This window comes from Bufo bufo, chromosome 10 (assembly GCF_905171765.1).
Source record: "Bufo bufo chromosome 10, aBufBuf1.1, whole genome shotgun sequence".
Taxonomy (NCBI): Eukaryota; Metazoa; Chordata; class Amphibia; order Anura; family Bufonidae; genus Bufo; species Bufo bufo.
The window spans coordinates 20,904,574-20,920,241 of record NC_053398.1 but is presented as its reverse complement, the minus strand read 5'-3'; the positions used below and the strand labels follow the sequence as shown (position 1 = coordinate 20,920,241).

Below are 15,668 nucleotides of genomic sequence, written 5' to 3'. Positions count from 1 at the left end.
CACTTCCGGGTCCGCAATTCCGTTCCCGAAAAAAATAGAACATGTCCTATTCTTGTTCGCAATTGCGGACAAGATTAGGCATTTTGTATTATAGTGCCGGTGATGTGCGGTCCGCAAAATGCTGAACGCACATTGCCGGTAAAACACATACGGATGTGTGAATGGACCCTTATTCTGCTGGAAAACAGCTCCCAAGTGCCCAAAGCAAACCAGACTGAAGAGGGGAGGGCTGCTTTAGCATTGGTACCAGCTAAAAATATGGGCCTGACCACCTTTCAAATGATACCAGAACCACAGCATTATATCCACTGTGTCAGAAGATATCGCTGTTAGAAATGGAGTCAGGAGTGAAAGCTGTTTTTACTTTCACTTTCAGCTGGGCACTTGGGAGCTGTTTTTCAGCAGAATAAGGTCTCATGCACACGAACGTATTTTCTTTCCGTGTCCGTTCCGTTTATGGAAGTTACTCCGTGTGCATTCCGTTTTCCGTTTGTCCGTATCTCCGTTCCACAAAAACGGACAAGGATAGTACTGTTCTATTAGGGGCCAGCTGTTCCATATTTGCGGATCCGTTTTTTGCGGACCGCAAAATACATACGGTCGTGTGCATGAGCCCTAGTGCTTTTCCTGGACATGGAATACAGACACGCAGTGCACACGGATATGCTTGGAAAGCGTTTGCAATCTTCTATGGGGCAGTGTTGTTGGGCTACTTTCACACTAGCGTTTTTACTGGATCTGGCAGGGTTCAGCAAAAACGCTTCTGTTGCTGATAATACAAACCATCTGCATCCGTTATGAATGGATCCGGTTGTATTATCTTTAATATATCCAAGACGGATCCGTCATGAACTCCATTGAAAGTCAATGGGGGACGGATCAGTTTCCTATTGTGTCAGAGAAAACGGATCCGTCCCCATTGACTTGCATTGTGGGTCATGAGGCATCCATCTTGCGCCGCATTTCAGGACTGAAAGCAAACCACAGCATGCTGCGGTTTGATCTCCTGTATGAGAACGGAACGTAATGCATTTTGGAGCGCTCCGTTCTGTTCAGTTACGTTTTGTCCCCATTGACAATGAATGGGGACAAAATGGAAGCCTATTTTTCCGGTATTGAGACCCTATGACTGATTTCAATACCGGAAAATATTAACGCTAGTGTGAAAGTAGCCTTGGTTATATTGGTGAAAATTACGTGAAAATTGTTGAGTTCGATCTAAGGGTGCTTCCAGTCAAGTGAAAAATGCCGAGCACCCTATGATTGAGGACATTGCATCAAAGTCTCCCCAAAGCTATGAGAATACCTTGAATTGCCTGTAAAAGCAAAGTTAACCCTGATGGTATAGCTACTATAGCATATACCCCATTGGTTGAGAAGCTTGAATCTAGTCTTAGGCTACTTTCATACCTGCATTTAGGTGCGGATCCGTCTGGTGTCTGCACAGACGGATCCGCACCTATAATGCAAACGCTTGTATCCGTTCAGAACGGATCCGTTTGCACTACCATGAACAAAAATGTTCATGATAATGCAAATGGATCCGATTTGACTTACATTGAAAGTCAATGGGAGGTGGATCCATTTTCAATTGCACCATATTGTGTCAGTAAAAACGGATCCGTCCCCATTGACTTACATTGTAAGTCAGGACGGATCCGTTTGGCTCAGTTTCGTCAGACGGACATCAAAACACTGCAAGCAGAGCGGAATGGAGGCTGAACGGAGCCAAACTGATGCATTCTGAGCGGATCCTTATCCATTCAGAATGCATTGGGGCAAAACTGATCCATTTTGGGCCGCTTGTGAGAGCCCCGAAACGGATCTCGCAAGCGGACCCAAAAAACGCCAGTGTAAAAGTAGCCTAAAATGTTCTGACAGGGCTGGTCCAGGCAAACCCCATCCAGTCTGACGTTGAGCGCAGAGAGAAGCGACTGCGCAGCACTCAATGATTAGAATAGGACCCAATGCGTGATACTTGCTGGGCATCACACAGTTACCCCAGGAACCCAACCGCCTGATGGGCGTTTAGGTCTTTCCACGCCCAATGTCAGGGGAGTACGTCTGCACAATCTTTGCAAGGGATCGCCTCAGTCCAGGAAACGTTTCTGCCCAGTCGGAGGTCCTTCATCAGACTTATGCATAAGTTGCTGGCTCATTGTCTGCGATCCTTGGACTGTAGGCATCAGAAGATGCAGCCGGCAAGCTACGAACGAGGCGAGCGCGGCCATTGCTGCAAGAATCCAGTCATGACTAACACTACCTAGAGATTGGAGGCATGTTGTGCATGACGGACTAAAACACATGGTGGGGCTTCACCATGTCTCTGGTTAGTCTGTCTCACATTCTGCTTTAGGCTACATGACCGTATGTGTTTTGCAGTCCGCAAATTGCGGATCCGCAAAAAGAAAAATGGATGACATCCGTATGCCATCCGTTTTTTTTTTTTTTTGCAGATCCATTGTAACCATGCCTAAAACGGATAAGAATAGGACATGTTCTATTTTTTTTTGCGGGGCTACGGAACGGACATACTGATGCACATTTTTTGCAGACCCGTTGAAATAAATGGGTCCGCATCCTATCCTTAAAAAAACGGAACGGACACAGAAACAAAATACGTTCGTGTCCATGAGACCTTTAAGGCTCGGAATCCCAGCTGTAAATAGGACAGGGAAAGAGCCTGTGGGGTCAGGCCGTGGCCAGCATTGGACCAGTGTTATAGTAATGTATGAGTAATCTCCGAATTTTCTCTTCTAGGCGGCTCCTGGAGTCCTCCCTGATCTCTCTGTCCCGTTATGATGGCACTGGATCCCGAGAGCATCCCATCTACCCCGATCCAGCCAGGTGAGGCTTTCTGTCTCCATTACGGTACATGGCGCCGGGTGAAGCTGGGCGTGCTGGCATACAGTAGAGAATTGTATAACCCTCTGCATGCCAACAGCAGATCTTACAAAACATAACCCCCTATAAACCTTTCCAAAAGTAGGGGATCCATCATGAATAATGACTTATGAATGAGCAATGAGAAGCTATATAGCAAGTACCAAATAAAAGTATAACTATAGTGCATCATACTAGGATGTAAAGCTGAGCTGTAACATTACTGCGCGGTTTTAAAGCTCCTGCATTCACCCTGTTGGGTGTCCGGCTGACAGATGATCAGAAGACCGAGGCAGTTTGCAACCACTTCGGTATTCTCTCTTGCAGCTTACATATAGCGATCATGGACCTGGAGATTGCCAGATGACCCCCTTCTGCCGCCCACAGCATAGCGACTGGGTCAGTTCTGCCAGTGTCGACCCTTACCTGAGTTATAGATTACACATCCGTATGAATTTTTATGCTTTATTTTAGTGTCCCTTTGCAAAATGTCATAAAACGCAAAAGCTAAGAGTTAGGCAGACATGCCGTCATAAACACGGAGAATAGCGTCCTCCAGTTGTCAGTTTTAGTCATGCTTTTCCAGGAGGATTAACCAAGGAACAACACAATGCAAAATTGTAAGAAAAGATGCTTCAGATTTGTGGATTTGTGGGGAATTCAAGTATGTACTAAGCCAAGGCCTGTTTCACACTTCCGTTGTGGATTTTTCCGGTTCTGAGATCCGGCAGAGGATCTCAAAAACGGAATTAAACCTATCCGTGCCATTTAATACATCTGCATGCATCGGTTCCTGACGAATCTGGTTGTATTAAATCTAAACTGAACAAACCGGATCCGGTATGAAAATCATTGTAAGTTAATGGGTGGGGGATCCGTAGAAATTCGCTAACAAGAAAAAAAACGGATCCAGCACTATTGCCTTACAATGATTTTCATGCCTGATCCCGTTTGTTCAGTTTCACAGACTGAACAAAAAACGCAGCTTGCAGCGGTTTTGTATCCAGTCAAAAAAAATAAAAAAAACAGAACAGAATGCATCCTGGTCACTTTTGTCCCCATTGACAATAAATGGGGACAAAAACTGATCCGTTTCGGCCCGGTTTTGAGACCCTCTGCCGGATTTCAATACCGGAAAGCCACAACGCAAGCGTGAGACAGGCCTAAAACAGATATGTCAGGAGAGTGGGCAGGTCCTCTTTCTAAGTCCCCGTTCACATGGTGCCTGGTGCTCATGCAGCATTTTTTGGCGCGGTTGCGGCTACAAACCGTGGCCACATGATTGGCGGTGCAGCCTCTCATTTCAAATAATGGAAGCAGAATGGGATGCCGTTTACTTTTTGGAGCAAGATCCACACACAATTTCTAATCAAAAGCTGCGGTGTGAACGGGGCCTAATAACGGCTGAGCTCCGGCACGTTGGTCATTTTCCAGGTCTTCTGCCTGTAGATGACATTTTTTGTATTTGTGCTGACGGCGTTTCTCTTCCCTCTGCAGGTTATCACCAGCCGCCTATTACGCACAAAGGATGATTCAGTACCTGTCTCGGAGGGACAGCATCCGGCAGCGCTCCATGCGGTACCAGCAGAACCGGCTGCGATCGTCGGCCTCTGCGCCTTCCTCCAGCGAGGGACAAGGGGCCGTGGAGACTGGAGACCTGGAGTTCGAGGAGTTTGAGTAAGGGCCATGTCTTGTTTTTGCCCCACACTGACACACATCCTCAGTCTCATCCTTTTACCCAAATGACCTGGAGCCGCCACCATTACTCCTGGCCGTATATAGGTTGCTGTATAACCGGAGTTCAGTGCGGCCCGCGAAGGTCTCCTTTAAATGAGGTTGCCGGCTCTTTTTTTATTTATACATTCCACCCTCAGCAGGCGTCGCTCCTCGTGTAATCTGTAATCCTGATATAATAGGGACACATGAAATAATCAAATTCTTTTCTCCCGGAGCTGTTCTCCATATCCACCGCCAGTTCTCCGCATTTCAGCTCCTATTTATCTGTGCTGTAAACATGGCATCCACTTATCACTTCTCCTTGTACGCCTGACACCGCGTCCCGTTACCCTGTGCAGATTGGCGCTGGTAATCTTCTGAGAAAAAAAACTCAAACCACCCGTTATCTGGTCCAGGAGCTTACAGCGGGAAGATTTACTAATGAAATTGCGCCAAAAGAATGGCATACATGCTTTGAGTCATCTTTGCTAAGTGTTTGACACGGTTTTCGACTTTTCCGGCAATGGGTGAGACCTCGAGGAAAAGGGACTTGGCCGACAAGGAGGCACGGCTTAAACATGTTGGCCACCTTTTTGGGGGAGGGGGGGGGGGGGTTCTAGCAATTCCCACCTCCAGGGTAGACCTGCAAAGGGAAGCGTACTTACCTGCTCCCCACCGCTGAGTCCCTGCTCCTTTGCTCCATGGCCTCGACGGCCTCCCTTGAATCCCCCACTGTCAACATCCACTTTGACTCCACTGCAGCCAATCCCTGACCGCAGCAGTGAACTGCTCCCCTCGTGTCACATGAAACAAGGGGAGCAGGTCAACGATTGGCTACAGTGGTATCACATCGGATGTTGACGGCGGAGGATCAGAGTGTGGCAGCCGGGGTGCGAAAGTGAAGCAGGTAAGTATGCTTCACTTTTGCAGGTCTGCCTGGGGGGGGGGGTTGGCAAACCCCTATCCAAAAGGTGGTCAACCCCTTTAAGGTGCGATATTGACTCGTATTGTTTAAAGGGGTTGCCTCACAATGAAAAAGATGATCCATCGATCAGCTGATCACCATTGGCCTAACTTCTCTTACGCTTCTCGCCAGACCAGTGGCATTACATGGCGGCTGCTCAGATCAAAGGTTGTCCATGGGGGCTCTCTGTTCTGGTACCAAGCATGTGCCGCCACTCCTAGGGTATTCCTTGTTAGACAGCACCTGGAGGTGTCTGAAGAAACTTGTAGCTGATCATATATGATCATGTGCAGTGCTTCCATTCATAGAAAGGTCAGTAGGGGAAGGTATTGCGGAGATCTGTCGGGGAGCAGTTTTTGGCCGGCACGGACATTTAAAGGGGTCATTGCAACACAAACCTTGATCCCATCAATGATGCGTATATCATAGGCGGTGGTCCAACCATTGAAACTGGAATGACAGACATTTTTGACTTGTCATCTCCACTTTCCTAAGATCATGTGGTTGGCCATTTTTTGGGGGCCAACCACGCTGAGCAAAGCCATGGTGCTTTCCGGCAGCTGATCCCTTGCCTACCTTGAGTCTATCAGCCAAGACCCTCACAGATCCAAGGAATCAAGAAATGCCCACTTCTAGTGATTGACACAGAGCGAAATATTGATGGCCACCAACTGAAAGGACCATGCTTAGGGCGTAATGCACCCAACGTATATGCCTAACTTGTCCATAGCCTATGAATGGGCTCGGCAGAGAGGGTGCTTTTTGCATGTGCTTGGCCTGCAAAAAAAAAATATAATATACTGTATATAGTGCGGTAGAATAATTCTTTTTGCAGTGGGAGAGGCATGCATGTGTCAGGGCTATATGTGAAAAAGAATCTGCATATCGCGTCCTTCCCAAGATCCATGCAGCCAGTCTGTAAATGGACCTCTAATTGGGGACGTCCTTTCCAAGGTTTCCGAAGACCCAGAAGGGATGGTGTCGTTGAATGGAGCTGTGTTCATATTGTCCCTGAAGCCTTGTGCTACTGGTACATGTGTCTTGTAGGTGAATTTCTGCCCGCTGAACGGAGACGAGACCTGCTGCTGTCAGAGCCTTGCATCGGGTACTGTCAGAGACGAGCTTTGATACGTAGACCGCGGGGGGCTGACACGGTTTAGGAAAAGTACTTTCTCCTCGCTCAGCAGCTTCCAGTTGCAGCCGTCTCTTTACAGCGAGGCCGGAAGCCTCATCTTTGTGTCTGTGCACCTGCAGATCCTTTGTGCACAGAAATAGCTTTTCGCATATTCCAGGGCATCCTTAACTGCTTAAGTGCCACTTTTGAGTCGATCTAGCCAGGCCGTGAAGAGCAGAATGGCTCGTCGCTGGGGTTAGATGGAGGTGCTAATAGGAAATTATCATGACGCCATCACGAGCTGGTAGCAGTCTCTTACCGTAATTTGCAACTATGAGATGTAACCTCAGGATGATCGGGTGGCTCAGGTGTGACAACCAGGCCAATCCCGCAGAGCTCTGTTGCCACGAAAAGCTTTTGCCCACAGCAGCAAGACCAGCGGAGACCTCATTGTGTGGGTGTATGGAAGCACATCCCCCGGCTTGAAGATGCCATCGCCTCTCCTGACATGTCTGTTTTAGTAACTACTTGCATCCCCCATGTAATAACAATCCTGCAGCATCTACTCTAGTTTATGTTGGGCCATTACTCTATTATTCCTGCTAGAAGTCATGAATCAATTGCTAGTAGTTTGACATGTAAGTTCAGTTGAGGGGGTTGTCCCTGCATACTGACACAGGCAGCACTGATGGGATAATGTCAGACTGTGCAGGGACACCCCCCCCCCCCCCCCCAAACTGGTATCACCCAGCTGGACCTTCATTGCAAACTGCTTGCAATTTGTTCATAGCGTCTAGCAGGAATAATCAAGGAATGTCACAATGTAGACTCCTAAGAATAGAGGCTCCAGAATTACTACATGGAGAATGCAAGTAGTTACTAAAACAGCCATGTCTTTAAAGGGGGTGTCCTCTTTACCATCTATCCACAGGAAAGGGGGCAAATGTATGATCGCTGGAGGCTCCACTGATCCATGTGTGACATGAGCACCACCGATCCATTCATCTAGTGGACTCGGGGACCCCCTTTCTTGTGATTTGATGATGTTCCCAGTGGTCAGACTCCTAGCGATGATATGAAGGGCCCAAAATGCATTGTTCAAATTTCTCACAGTAAAAACCGTATTGTCCGTATAGATGCTTTTCCTGCAGCTACTTGATTCTGAGCAGGGCTAAGTCAATTCCATCCCTTGGACACGTGTTTCCAGTCCATGTACTGTAGTTTCATATATGTTAGGCGAAACCTTCCAAGACCTTGTGAGGCACATTTATTAAGACCGGAGTTTTAGACGCCGGTCTTAATGACTCCTATATCTGGCGGCGGTTCCGCCGAAGTTATGTAGAGGCGCTGGCCTCTTCATAACTTCTGCGGATCCTCCGCCAGTTCCAAATGTAGGACCGCTTCTGAGCTGTTCTACATTCAGACCTTTTTCTAGGCCTAAAACACGCGTAGAAAATGGTAAATCAGACGGGCCGGACCCCACCCACTTAATTAGACCTAGCGAGAGTGGGGAGAAGTCACAGATTACGGCGCAACTAGTTGTTCTGCAATCTGCGCCAGAATTACGCCTGATATGTTCCCTTACATTAGCAGATCGTTACCTTGCATTGCATCGAGAGTATTTTTCACTTTTACCGGTTTATCACTAATCTTTACATTACTTCCATCCGCATTATTAATGTAAATAAAGTCCTTATTCTTCCCGCAGGGATAACGGGGACCGATCTCGGCACAGAACCCCCCGGAACGCTCGGATGTCAGCCCCGTCCCTAGGCCGCTTTGTACCCAGGTACAGTAATACTTTCCTGATGTTACTGCCTCATTTTATACTCGTTGTGACAGTCTCAGCCTGTCTCCGTCACGTCTTCCTGTCGCTTCTGTCGCCCTCGCCTTCTCTGATCTCCACGAGAAGCTTCACCCTCCCTGTGTTTTGATCTCCTCGCGTTTAATGACTTTGCCTTTATTCTTGTCCCTTTTCCTATCCTTACAGGAGGTTTCTACTGCCTGAATACCTTCCGTACGCTGGAATATTTCATGAGCGGGGTCAGCCAGGATTAGCCACGCACTCCTCGGTCAACAGAGTCTTGGCAGGTGAGGCCGGAGATGCCCTTGATTCTGGAAAATAGATCTATACTTGTCTAATTTGTCCTCCAGCGCTCGTGCACGGGAAACAGGGCTCATGCACACAAGCAGTGTTGAGCGAATCGAACTGCACAAAGTGGAATTTGATCCGAATTTTCAGGGAAAATTCGATTCACCTTGAAGCCGAATTTCTTCGTGCTAATGAATCGATTAGACCTGAAATGGTGTAAAAAAAAAATCATACATGCCTCATCCGTTTGAGTGCGAAGACCCGGCTGCCATCATCTTGATGGAAGATCTCTCACAAAATCCCGTGCGTGGTGACTTATGACGTCACCACGCCGGCCAGGGTGATGACATCATCACGGGCCGGGTTAGATTTCCCTCTAGATCTTTAATCAAGATGGCGTTGGCTAGCTCTTCACCATCAAATGGGTAAGTATGATTTTTTATTAAATTTACTATATTATTGCTATCAGATGCGGCGATCATGTATGAACACAACACCTGAGGGGTACAATGACTGGGAGCAGCATAATTGCCGTGCCCTGTCATTGTACTCGCTACTTACAAAGAAATGCGCTTTGTCACGAAGCAATTTTTTTTTTTTGCAAAATTCGGCAAAGCAGCCAAATTGAATTTTCCAATACTTCGCTCATCTCTACACACAACTGTATTTTAGAGTACTTTCACACTAGCGTTGGAGGAATCCGGCAGGCAGTTCCATATGCAAACAGATACCATTTGTTTGCGGATCCATTTGACAAATGCATTAAAATACCGGATCAGTCTCCTCGGTGTCATCCGAAAAAACGGATCCAGTATTTATTTTTTTCACAGATTAAAAGGTCTGTGCATGCACAGGCCGGAAAACCGGATCCGTTTTTCCGAAACACTTGGTACCGGGTCCGGCATTAATACATTTCAATATAAGATCCGGCAAGTGTTCCAGAATTTTGGCCAGAGAAAATACCACGGCATTCTGCGGTATTTTCTCCTGCCAAATACCGTAAAAGTGACTGAACGGAAGACATCCTGATGCATACTGAACGGATTGCTTTCCATTCAGAATGCATTAGGACAAAACGGAAGCGGTTTTTTTTCCCGGTATTGAGACCCTGTGACGGAACTCGATACCGGAAAACTTTAACGCTAGTGTGAAAGTACCCTTACGTGTGTGTGTGTGTTGTTGTTTTTTTTTTTTTTTTTTGCTTCTTGCACATGGACCCATTCATTTCTATAGGTCTGCAAAAAAAAAAAAAAAGGCTGCACACGGAGGTCACCTGTGTGCTGTCCGTTCCACAAATTCTAAAACCTGTCCTATTCTTGTCTGAACAGTCTTCTCTAGTGATGGGAGTTAAAAAAATGCAGAGTGCACATGGATTGTGTCCGTATTTGGCGGATCTGTGGTTTGCAGACTGCAGTATGGACCCAGTTGTGTGCATCAGGCCTTTGTTTGCGAGGGGGGACGAGGCTGGAGCCGCTCTGTCTCTAGCTAGGGGGGCCGCCTGCTGCAGCACTGATCTCCCCTCTAACTACTTTAAATCTAAGCTCCACTCACAATAGATATGCAATACTAAAAACAGCTGATCGGTGGGGGTGCCGGGTGTCGGACCCCCGCCGATCAGATGCTGATTATCTACCCAGAGGATAGATCATCAGTTTAAACAAACTGTAGAGCCCCTTTAAGTCTGTGATTCTCTATGTGGGCAAATGTGGAATCCAAGTGCCTTGACCCCAGGAGAGCTCCTAGTAGAGCTGCCCGGGGGTACGGCTTATTTCAGGATTGTGAACATCGATATTTCTGTTATGGGGAGAGCTATTGGCCGGCCCCATAGTCAACGGTTTAAGGTCCGTCCAGGTCTATAGACAAACTCCTCTCTGCTATGTCTGATATGTGACGGGGAAAACTTAGCCAAGTTAGTGCCAATCTGGAGCTGTTGCCCATGGGGGCGCTGCTTTCATGGTCCGGAGGTGGCGGCTGATCGGGTGCTCTAGGAATCTCCCATTATAACTAATGTCCATGTGATTAGCATTTTTTTAATACATATATTTAATGTCTTTTAGACTTAGCCAGGTTTTTCCACGTTTTCCCCGCAGCCCTGGCAGATCTTCCATCCACGCCTCCCCCCCCCCCCCCCCCCCCCTCCATCGCCCTCCCCGGCTTCGCGCCGTCTCGGGATTTCAAAGGTGTTTTCTTTTAAGGAATCTCAGAACCAAAGAGGATATTTCCAGCAGATGCCGCCTTCGTTATTCCGGTGACCCCCTTGAATTGGGTGCATCAGGAAACCTTTCCGTGAGGGGATAATTAACCCAATTACCTCTCGATCTAACGAGGGGAGAGCAGAACCAGCGCTCCGGTTGCTATGACGACGTGCAGCTGGATGCTACCCTTGAAAAGCCTTGTTGCGAGCAGGACGCTTCCTTTTGCTGTCCTAAGTCCTAAACCATGCAATACTTGATGCCCCCCTCTTTTTTTTTTTTTTTTTTTTTTTTTTTTTTTTTTCTTGTTGCCGTAGTTACGGAATTCTATTACTTGGGGGGGACTTAGTATAATTAAAGCGGCCTGGTCCCTGGGAAGACTTGTATAAAGGCTGCAGCAACATGTAGGGGCCCCGTCTGTCCTCCTGTAACCTGCGACCACATCCCCATCTTGGAATCCGTCTTTTTTTTCCCTCCCTTTTGTCTCAGGGCTTCAGGGAGCCGCTTCGCATGATCTTCCCTGCCATTTAATAGTCGATTGAGCATTAAATCAGCCGCAGAATTGTTCTCGGCAGATAATTTGGAAACTAATCTCCCAGCGGACGAGCCGTCAGCCTGCAGAGTCTCTCTGAAATGTCATATCTGCGGCGGCTGTCAGTGCTGGGTCAGGAAGCAGATGTGAAGAAATACGTGTTAACCTGTGCAGTTCTGGATGGGAAGCTCGGCAGCAGACAGACTAGACTCTTCCTTGCTTTACGGCGGTGCTTTCGGAGAGTTCTTGGAAGGCACTGACGCTCCTTGGGGAGACCCAGCTGGCCTAGGAGACAGGCAGTGCGCCCTGGGAAACAATATGCAAATGAGCTCTCCCCTAGAAGGAAGCGGTCTCTCTGGTGCCAACTATGGGTGGCTGCGGGTAATCAGAGGCCGTGGGCTTTTTAAATGGAATTCATCCAATGATACATGGGTATAGTAGAAATAACTGAATGATCTCTAAGTGCAGGTTCACGTTGGCGTTGGGGAATTCCGTTATAACGGAATTTTAGGACGGAAAGCAAAACGGAAGCCTTTAAGAGGCGTTCTAATTCATGTCTGTGGGGACACACAACAGTTCAGTTTTGTTCAGTTATACATGATGGATAAAATAGTCCTATCCACATTTTCCTTTAAATTGCACCGACGGTGCCTAAACCCAACCATATGAACTCTTAAAGGGCCAGTGACTTAATGTGGTGACATCATCATGGTCGCACTCCTATTTCTACTGAATGCAAATGAGCACTAGAGCGAGGCACCCACCGCAGCTTTTGATCACAGGCTGGTCGCCAGCTTTATTCTGTAAGGAGGTTGCCCGATTGATTTTACCGCAAGCAAAATTTGCTAGTTTTCTTTCGAGAAGACCTTTCCCCTCTCCTGACCTGTCTGTTTTAGTAACTCCTTGCATTCCTCATGTAGCGATGATTCTGGAGCATCTATTCTTAGGACTTCTACGTTGTGGCGTCCCTCTATTATTCCTGTTATTAGGGTGAGTAAACAACGGAGCAGTGCCATTCCCTTGTCAAAGGCTTGTGTCCCTGCAAAGTCTGACACTGTCAGCACTGGTTGGATAGTTTCAGCCTCTGCAGGGACACGCTCCCAACTGGTGACACCCAACAGGACCTTCATGGCAAACTGCTGTCGATTCATTTATAAGTTCTAACAGGAATAATAGATGCTGCAGAAATGTTATTTTATGTAGAAGACAATGATTTCTTAAGACAGACATGTCAGGAGAGGTGATCGCTCCCCATTTAAACACTTGACCTGTTTCTGATTATTTTTATTTATTTATTTATTTATTATTTTTATCTTATCGTGCCCTCGACCTCAGACTTCTAACAATCAGACTTTATACCGCCATGTCGTGCCCCTATTTATGAATCAATCAAGAGGAAGATGTGTCCCATTGTCTTAACCCGTATGAGCTCCTCCTGCTACAAGTGAAGGCTGTTTTGCCTAATCACTTGGTGACGTGTCCTACGTGTCTTCCCTTCCCAAAAGAGTGAGACTGCGGCTGCTGCAGTTTGTAAATTGATATACGTGGCCCCTTAATTTTGCTGGAAAACTACTTTTCCTTCTGCCAAACCGCGTTAAAAAGCCCTGCAGCTGCTGCGTTTTTCGCTGTCCCCCTGTGATATTTCGCCCAAAGAGGGATAAGTTGAAGGCAGCGACCTGAGTATATGAGACGGAATATGCCTTAGGCTAGGTCTACACGGCGATATTTTGTCGCACCAATGTCGCGCAACAATTTTTATAATGTCAGTCTATGGTGTCGCACTGCGACATACTGCAATGCGACAGCCGCAAAAAATCTATTCAAGATGGATTTTTCTGCAACTGTCGCAGCCGCAGCATGTCACATGTTGCAGTGCAACACCATAGACTGACATTATAAAAATTGTCGCGCAACATTGGTGCGACAAATGCCGTCGTGTAGACCTAGCCTTACTCCATAGGCATCGCTAGACCGCTCCGACCCCCAGGGTACATGCACACAGCGGGGTAGTTTGTGCAGATTTTCCAGGTGGCTTTCACTGCAATTCCACCCCACAATCTGCATCGGTCACTTGCAGATTTTAATGCGGATTTAGCCCCAGATGTCTCGCCCTTTGCATTGATGATCCACACATCTGCTTACCTGGTAGTATATTAGGGCTCATGCATTGATTGCGGTCCCCAATGCACGGGCGCCGTCCGTGTGGTCTGCGCCGAGCCATTCAACTTAAATGGGTCCGCAATCTGTGCGTACCTCAAAAAATAGAGCAAGTTCTATTTTTTTGCATTGAGGAGGCACGGACCGAAATACCACAGATGCCATAGTGCTTCCATGGCCGTCCGCTCTATATCTTCCGGATTGCGGACTCAATCACTTCAATAGGTGAAACGGGGTGCGCGCGGCCAGCGATTGTATATTGCGGACCCGCTGTTTGCGTGCAGCAATACAGGCACGGCCAGCACACGTTCATGTGCATGAGCCCTCACTCTGCAGATTTTCCGCATGAAAACCACACGTAATACGGACCTTGTGCATACACCCTTAGGGCCCGACGGTGCGCTCCTCCCAGTCCCTGAGCTCCATGATCATGAGCCCGGATGATAGGAGGTGCACTATGATATTGGAGCAGCTCTTCTTCTCAGTCACTTCTGCTTTCCCCCGGTAATAAACTCGTAAGGCTACTTTCAGACTAGCGTTGTTAGAGTCCGGCAGGCAGTTCCGTTGCCGGAAGTCACTGCTGGATCCGGCAAACAGTGTGCAAACTGATATCCTTTTTTTTCCCCGGATACGTTAGACGAAATTTCAAAGGCGATACTAGCTCCTCCTATATCCCGGCGCATTATAGGTAGACCGGAAAACTGGATCCGGCGACGCGGCAATTTCCGGAACACTTGGTACCGGATCCGGCATTAATACATCTCTATGGAAATGAATGCCGGATCCGGCAAGTGCGGTATTGTCCGGGATTTTGTCCGGTCAAATACCGTACTAGGGACAGAACGGAAGACATCCTGATGCATACTGAACGGATTGCTTTCCATTCAGAATGCATTAGGACAAAACAAATGTGTTTTTTTCTGGTATTGAGACCCTTTACCGGATTTCAATACCGGAAAAGAATAACGCTAGTGTGAAAGCACCCTAAGCTCGCAGTTAATTAGTATTGTCCTTCGATTTCTTTCTTTTCTTTTTTTTTTCCGGTCAGCTCTGACATCTGGGGACTTGATCGCCCTAGCTGACCATTACCTTTTCTGGCTGGAGGGGCTATAGCGGACGGGTGAGAGATGGTGGGAAGTTTCGGCTTATTAGACAGATCATGAGAGATAAAACCTGGAGAAAGGAAAAGCGGTTTCTGTACCCCTCGGCTACTTGTACTTAACGGTCGCTCTTGAGCCGTTGCAATGGGGTCAGTAGCGTAGATATCCAGTGAGGCTGCTGTAATGTTCGGGGTCTGCAGCCTCTTTCCCTCCTGAATGATAGGGGAGATCGTTTTTTTGTTTCTCTTGTGCCAAGTTTGTGATTAAAGACCCCACCAATTTGTAAAACTGACGAGGCAGCAGTGTGCCGTGGAGCATGCAAACCCCTTTAGTACTGCTTAGAGATTTCTACCTCTGCAGCGCATTGATGTGCGCAGCTGTTTACACTGATGAGCCCGTCTCCTGCAGCGAGGAGAGAGCGCCCGATCTGCAAGCGCTTCTCTCTCCTTCGTTCTAGCCGTCGGTGGAGCGCGTCAAAAGTTTTATGAAAACTCAGTAACCCTTTAGAAAGAGAATGTATCCCTAAGGGCTCATGCACCGGACCATATGTATTTTGCGGAACGGAACAGCTGCCCCCTAATAGAACAGTCCTAGCCTTGTCCGTAATGCGGACAATAATAGGACAGGTTCTGTTTTTTTTTTTTACATTTTTATTTTTTTTGCAGAATGGACATACGGAAAAGGAATGCACTAGGCGTAACTTCCGTTTTTTTTTTTCTGCTGACCCATTGAAATGTATGGTTCTGCCTACGGTCCGCAAGGAAATGTTGGAAATCAAACAAGCGGCCCTGGGATCGGGGAGTTCTGTAGACCGCAGCTTTGTCTTGAAGATCGGTGGTTGTCAGATCTCGTGACCTGCCAGAAGATGGGTTTAGTTGGAAGTACCCTCTAAAACGATCAATTCAGATAATGGAAGTT

General features: G+C 47.4%; 1 protein-coding gene across 3 annotated transcripts in view; it reads left to right on the top strand.

Moving 5' to 3' along the window:
* The window catches only part of AMBRA1 (autophagy and beclin 1 regulator 1), an 86,799-nt gene that overhangs the window by 38,980 nt on the left and 32,151 nt on the right, over positions 1-15,668 (top strand). For 2 of the 3 annotated variants that reach the window (XM_040409160.1, XM_040409162.1), the window contains exons 8-11: positions 2,761-2,847; positions 4,381-4,560; positions 8,368-8,466; positions 8,668-8,768. In XM_040409160.1, coding sequence (XP_040265094.1) covers positions 2,761-2,847; positions 4,381-4,560; positions 8,368-8,466; positions 8,668-8,768 — 467 coding nt within the window. The remainder of the gene's footprint in view (positions 1-2,760; positions 2,848-4,380; positions 4,561-8,367; positions 8,467-8,667; positions 8,769-15,668) is intronic. The other variant, XM_040409161.1, reaches the window with a different exon arrangement.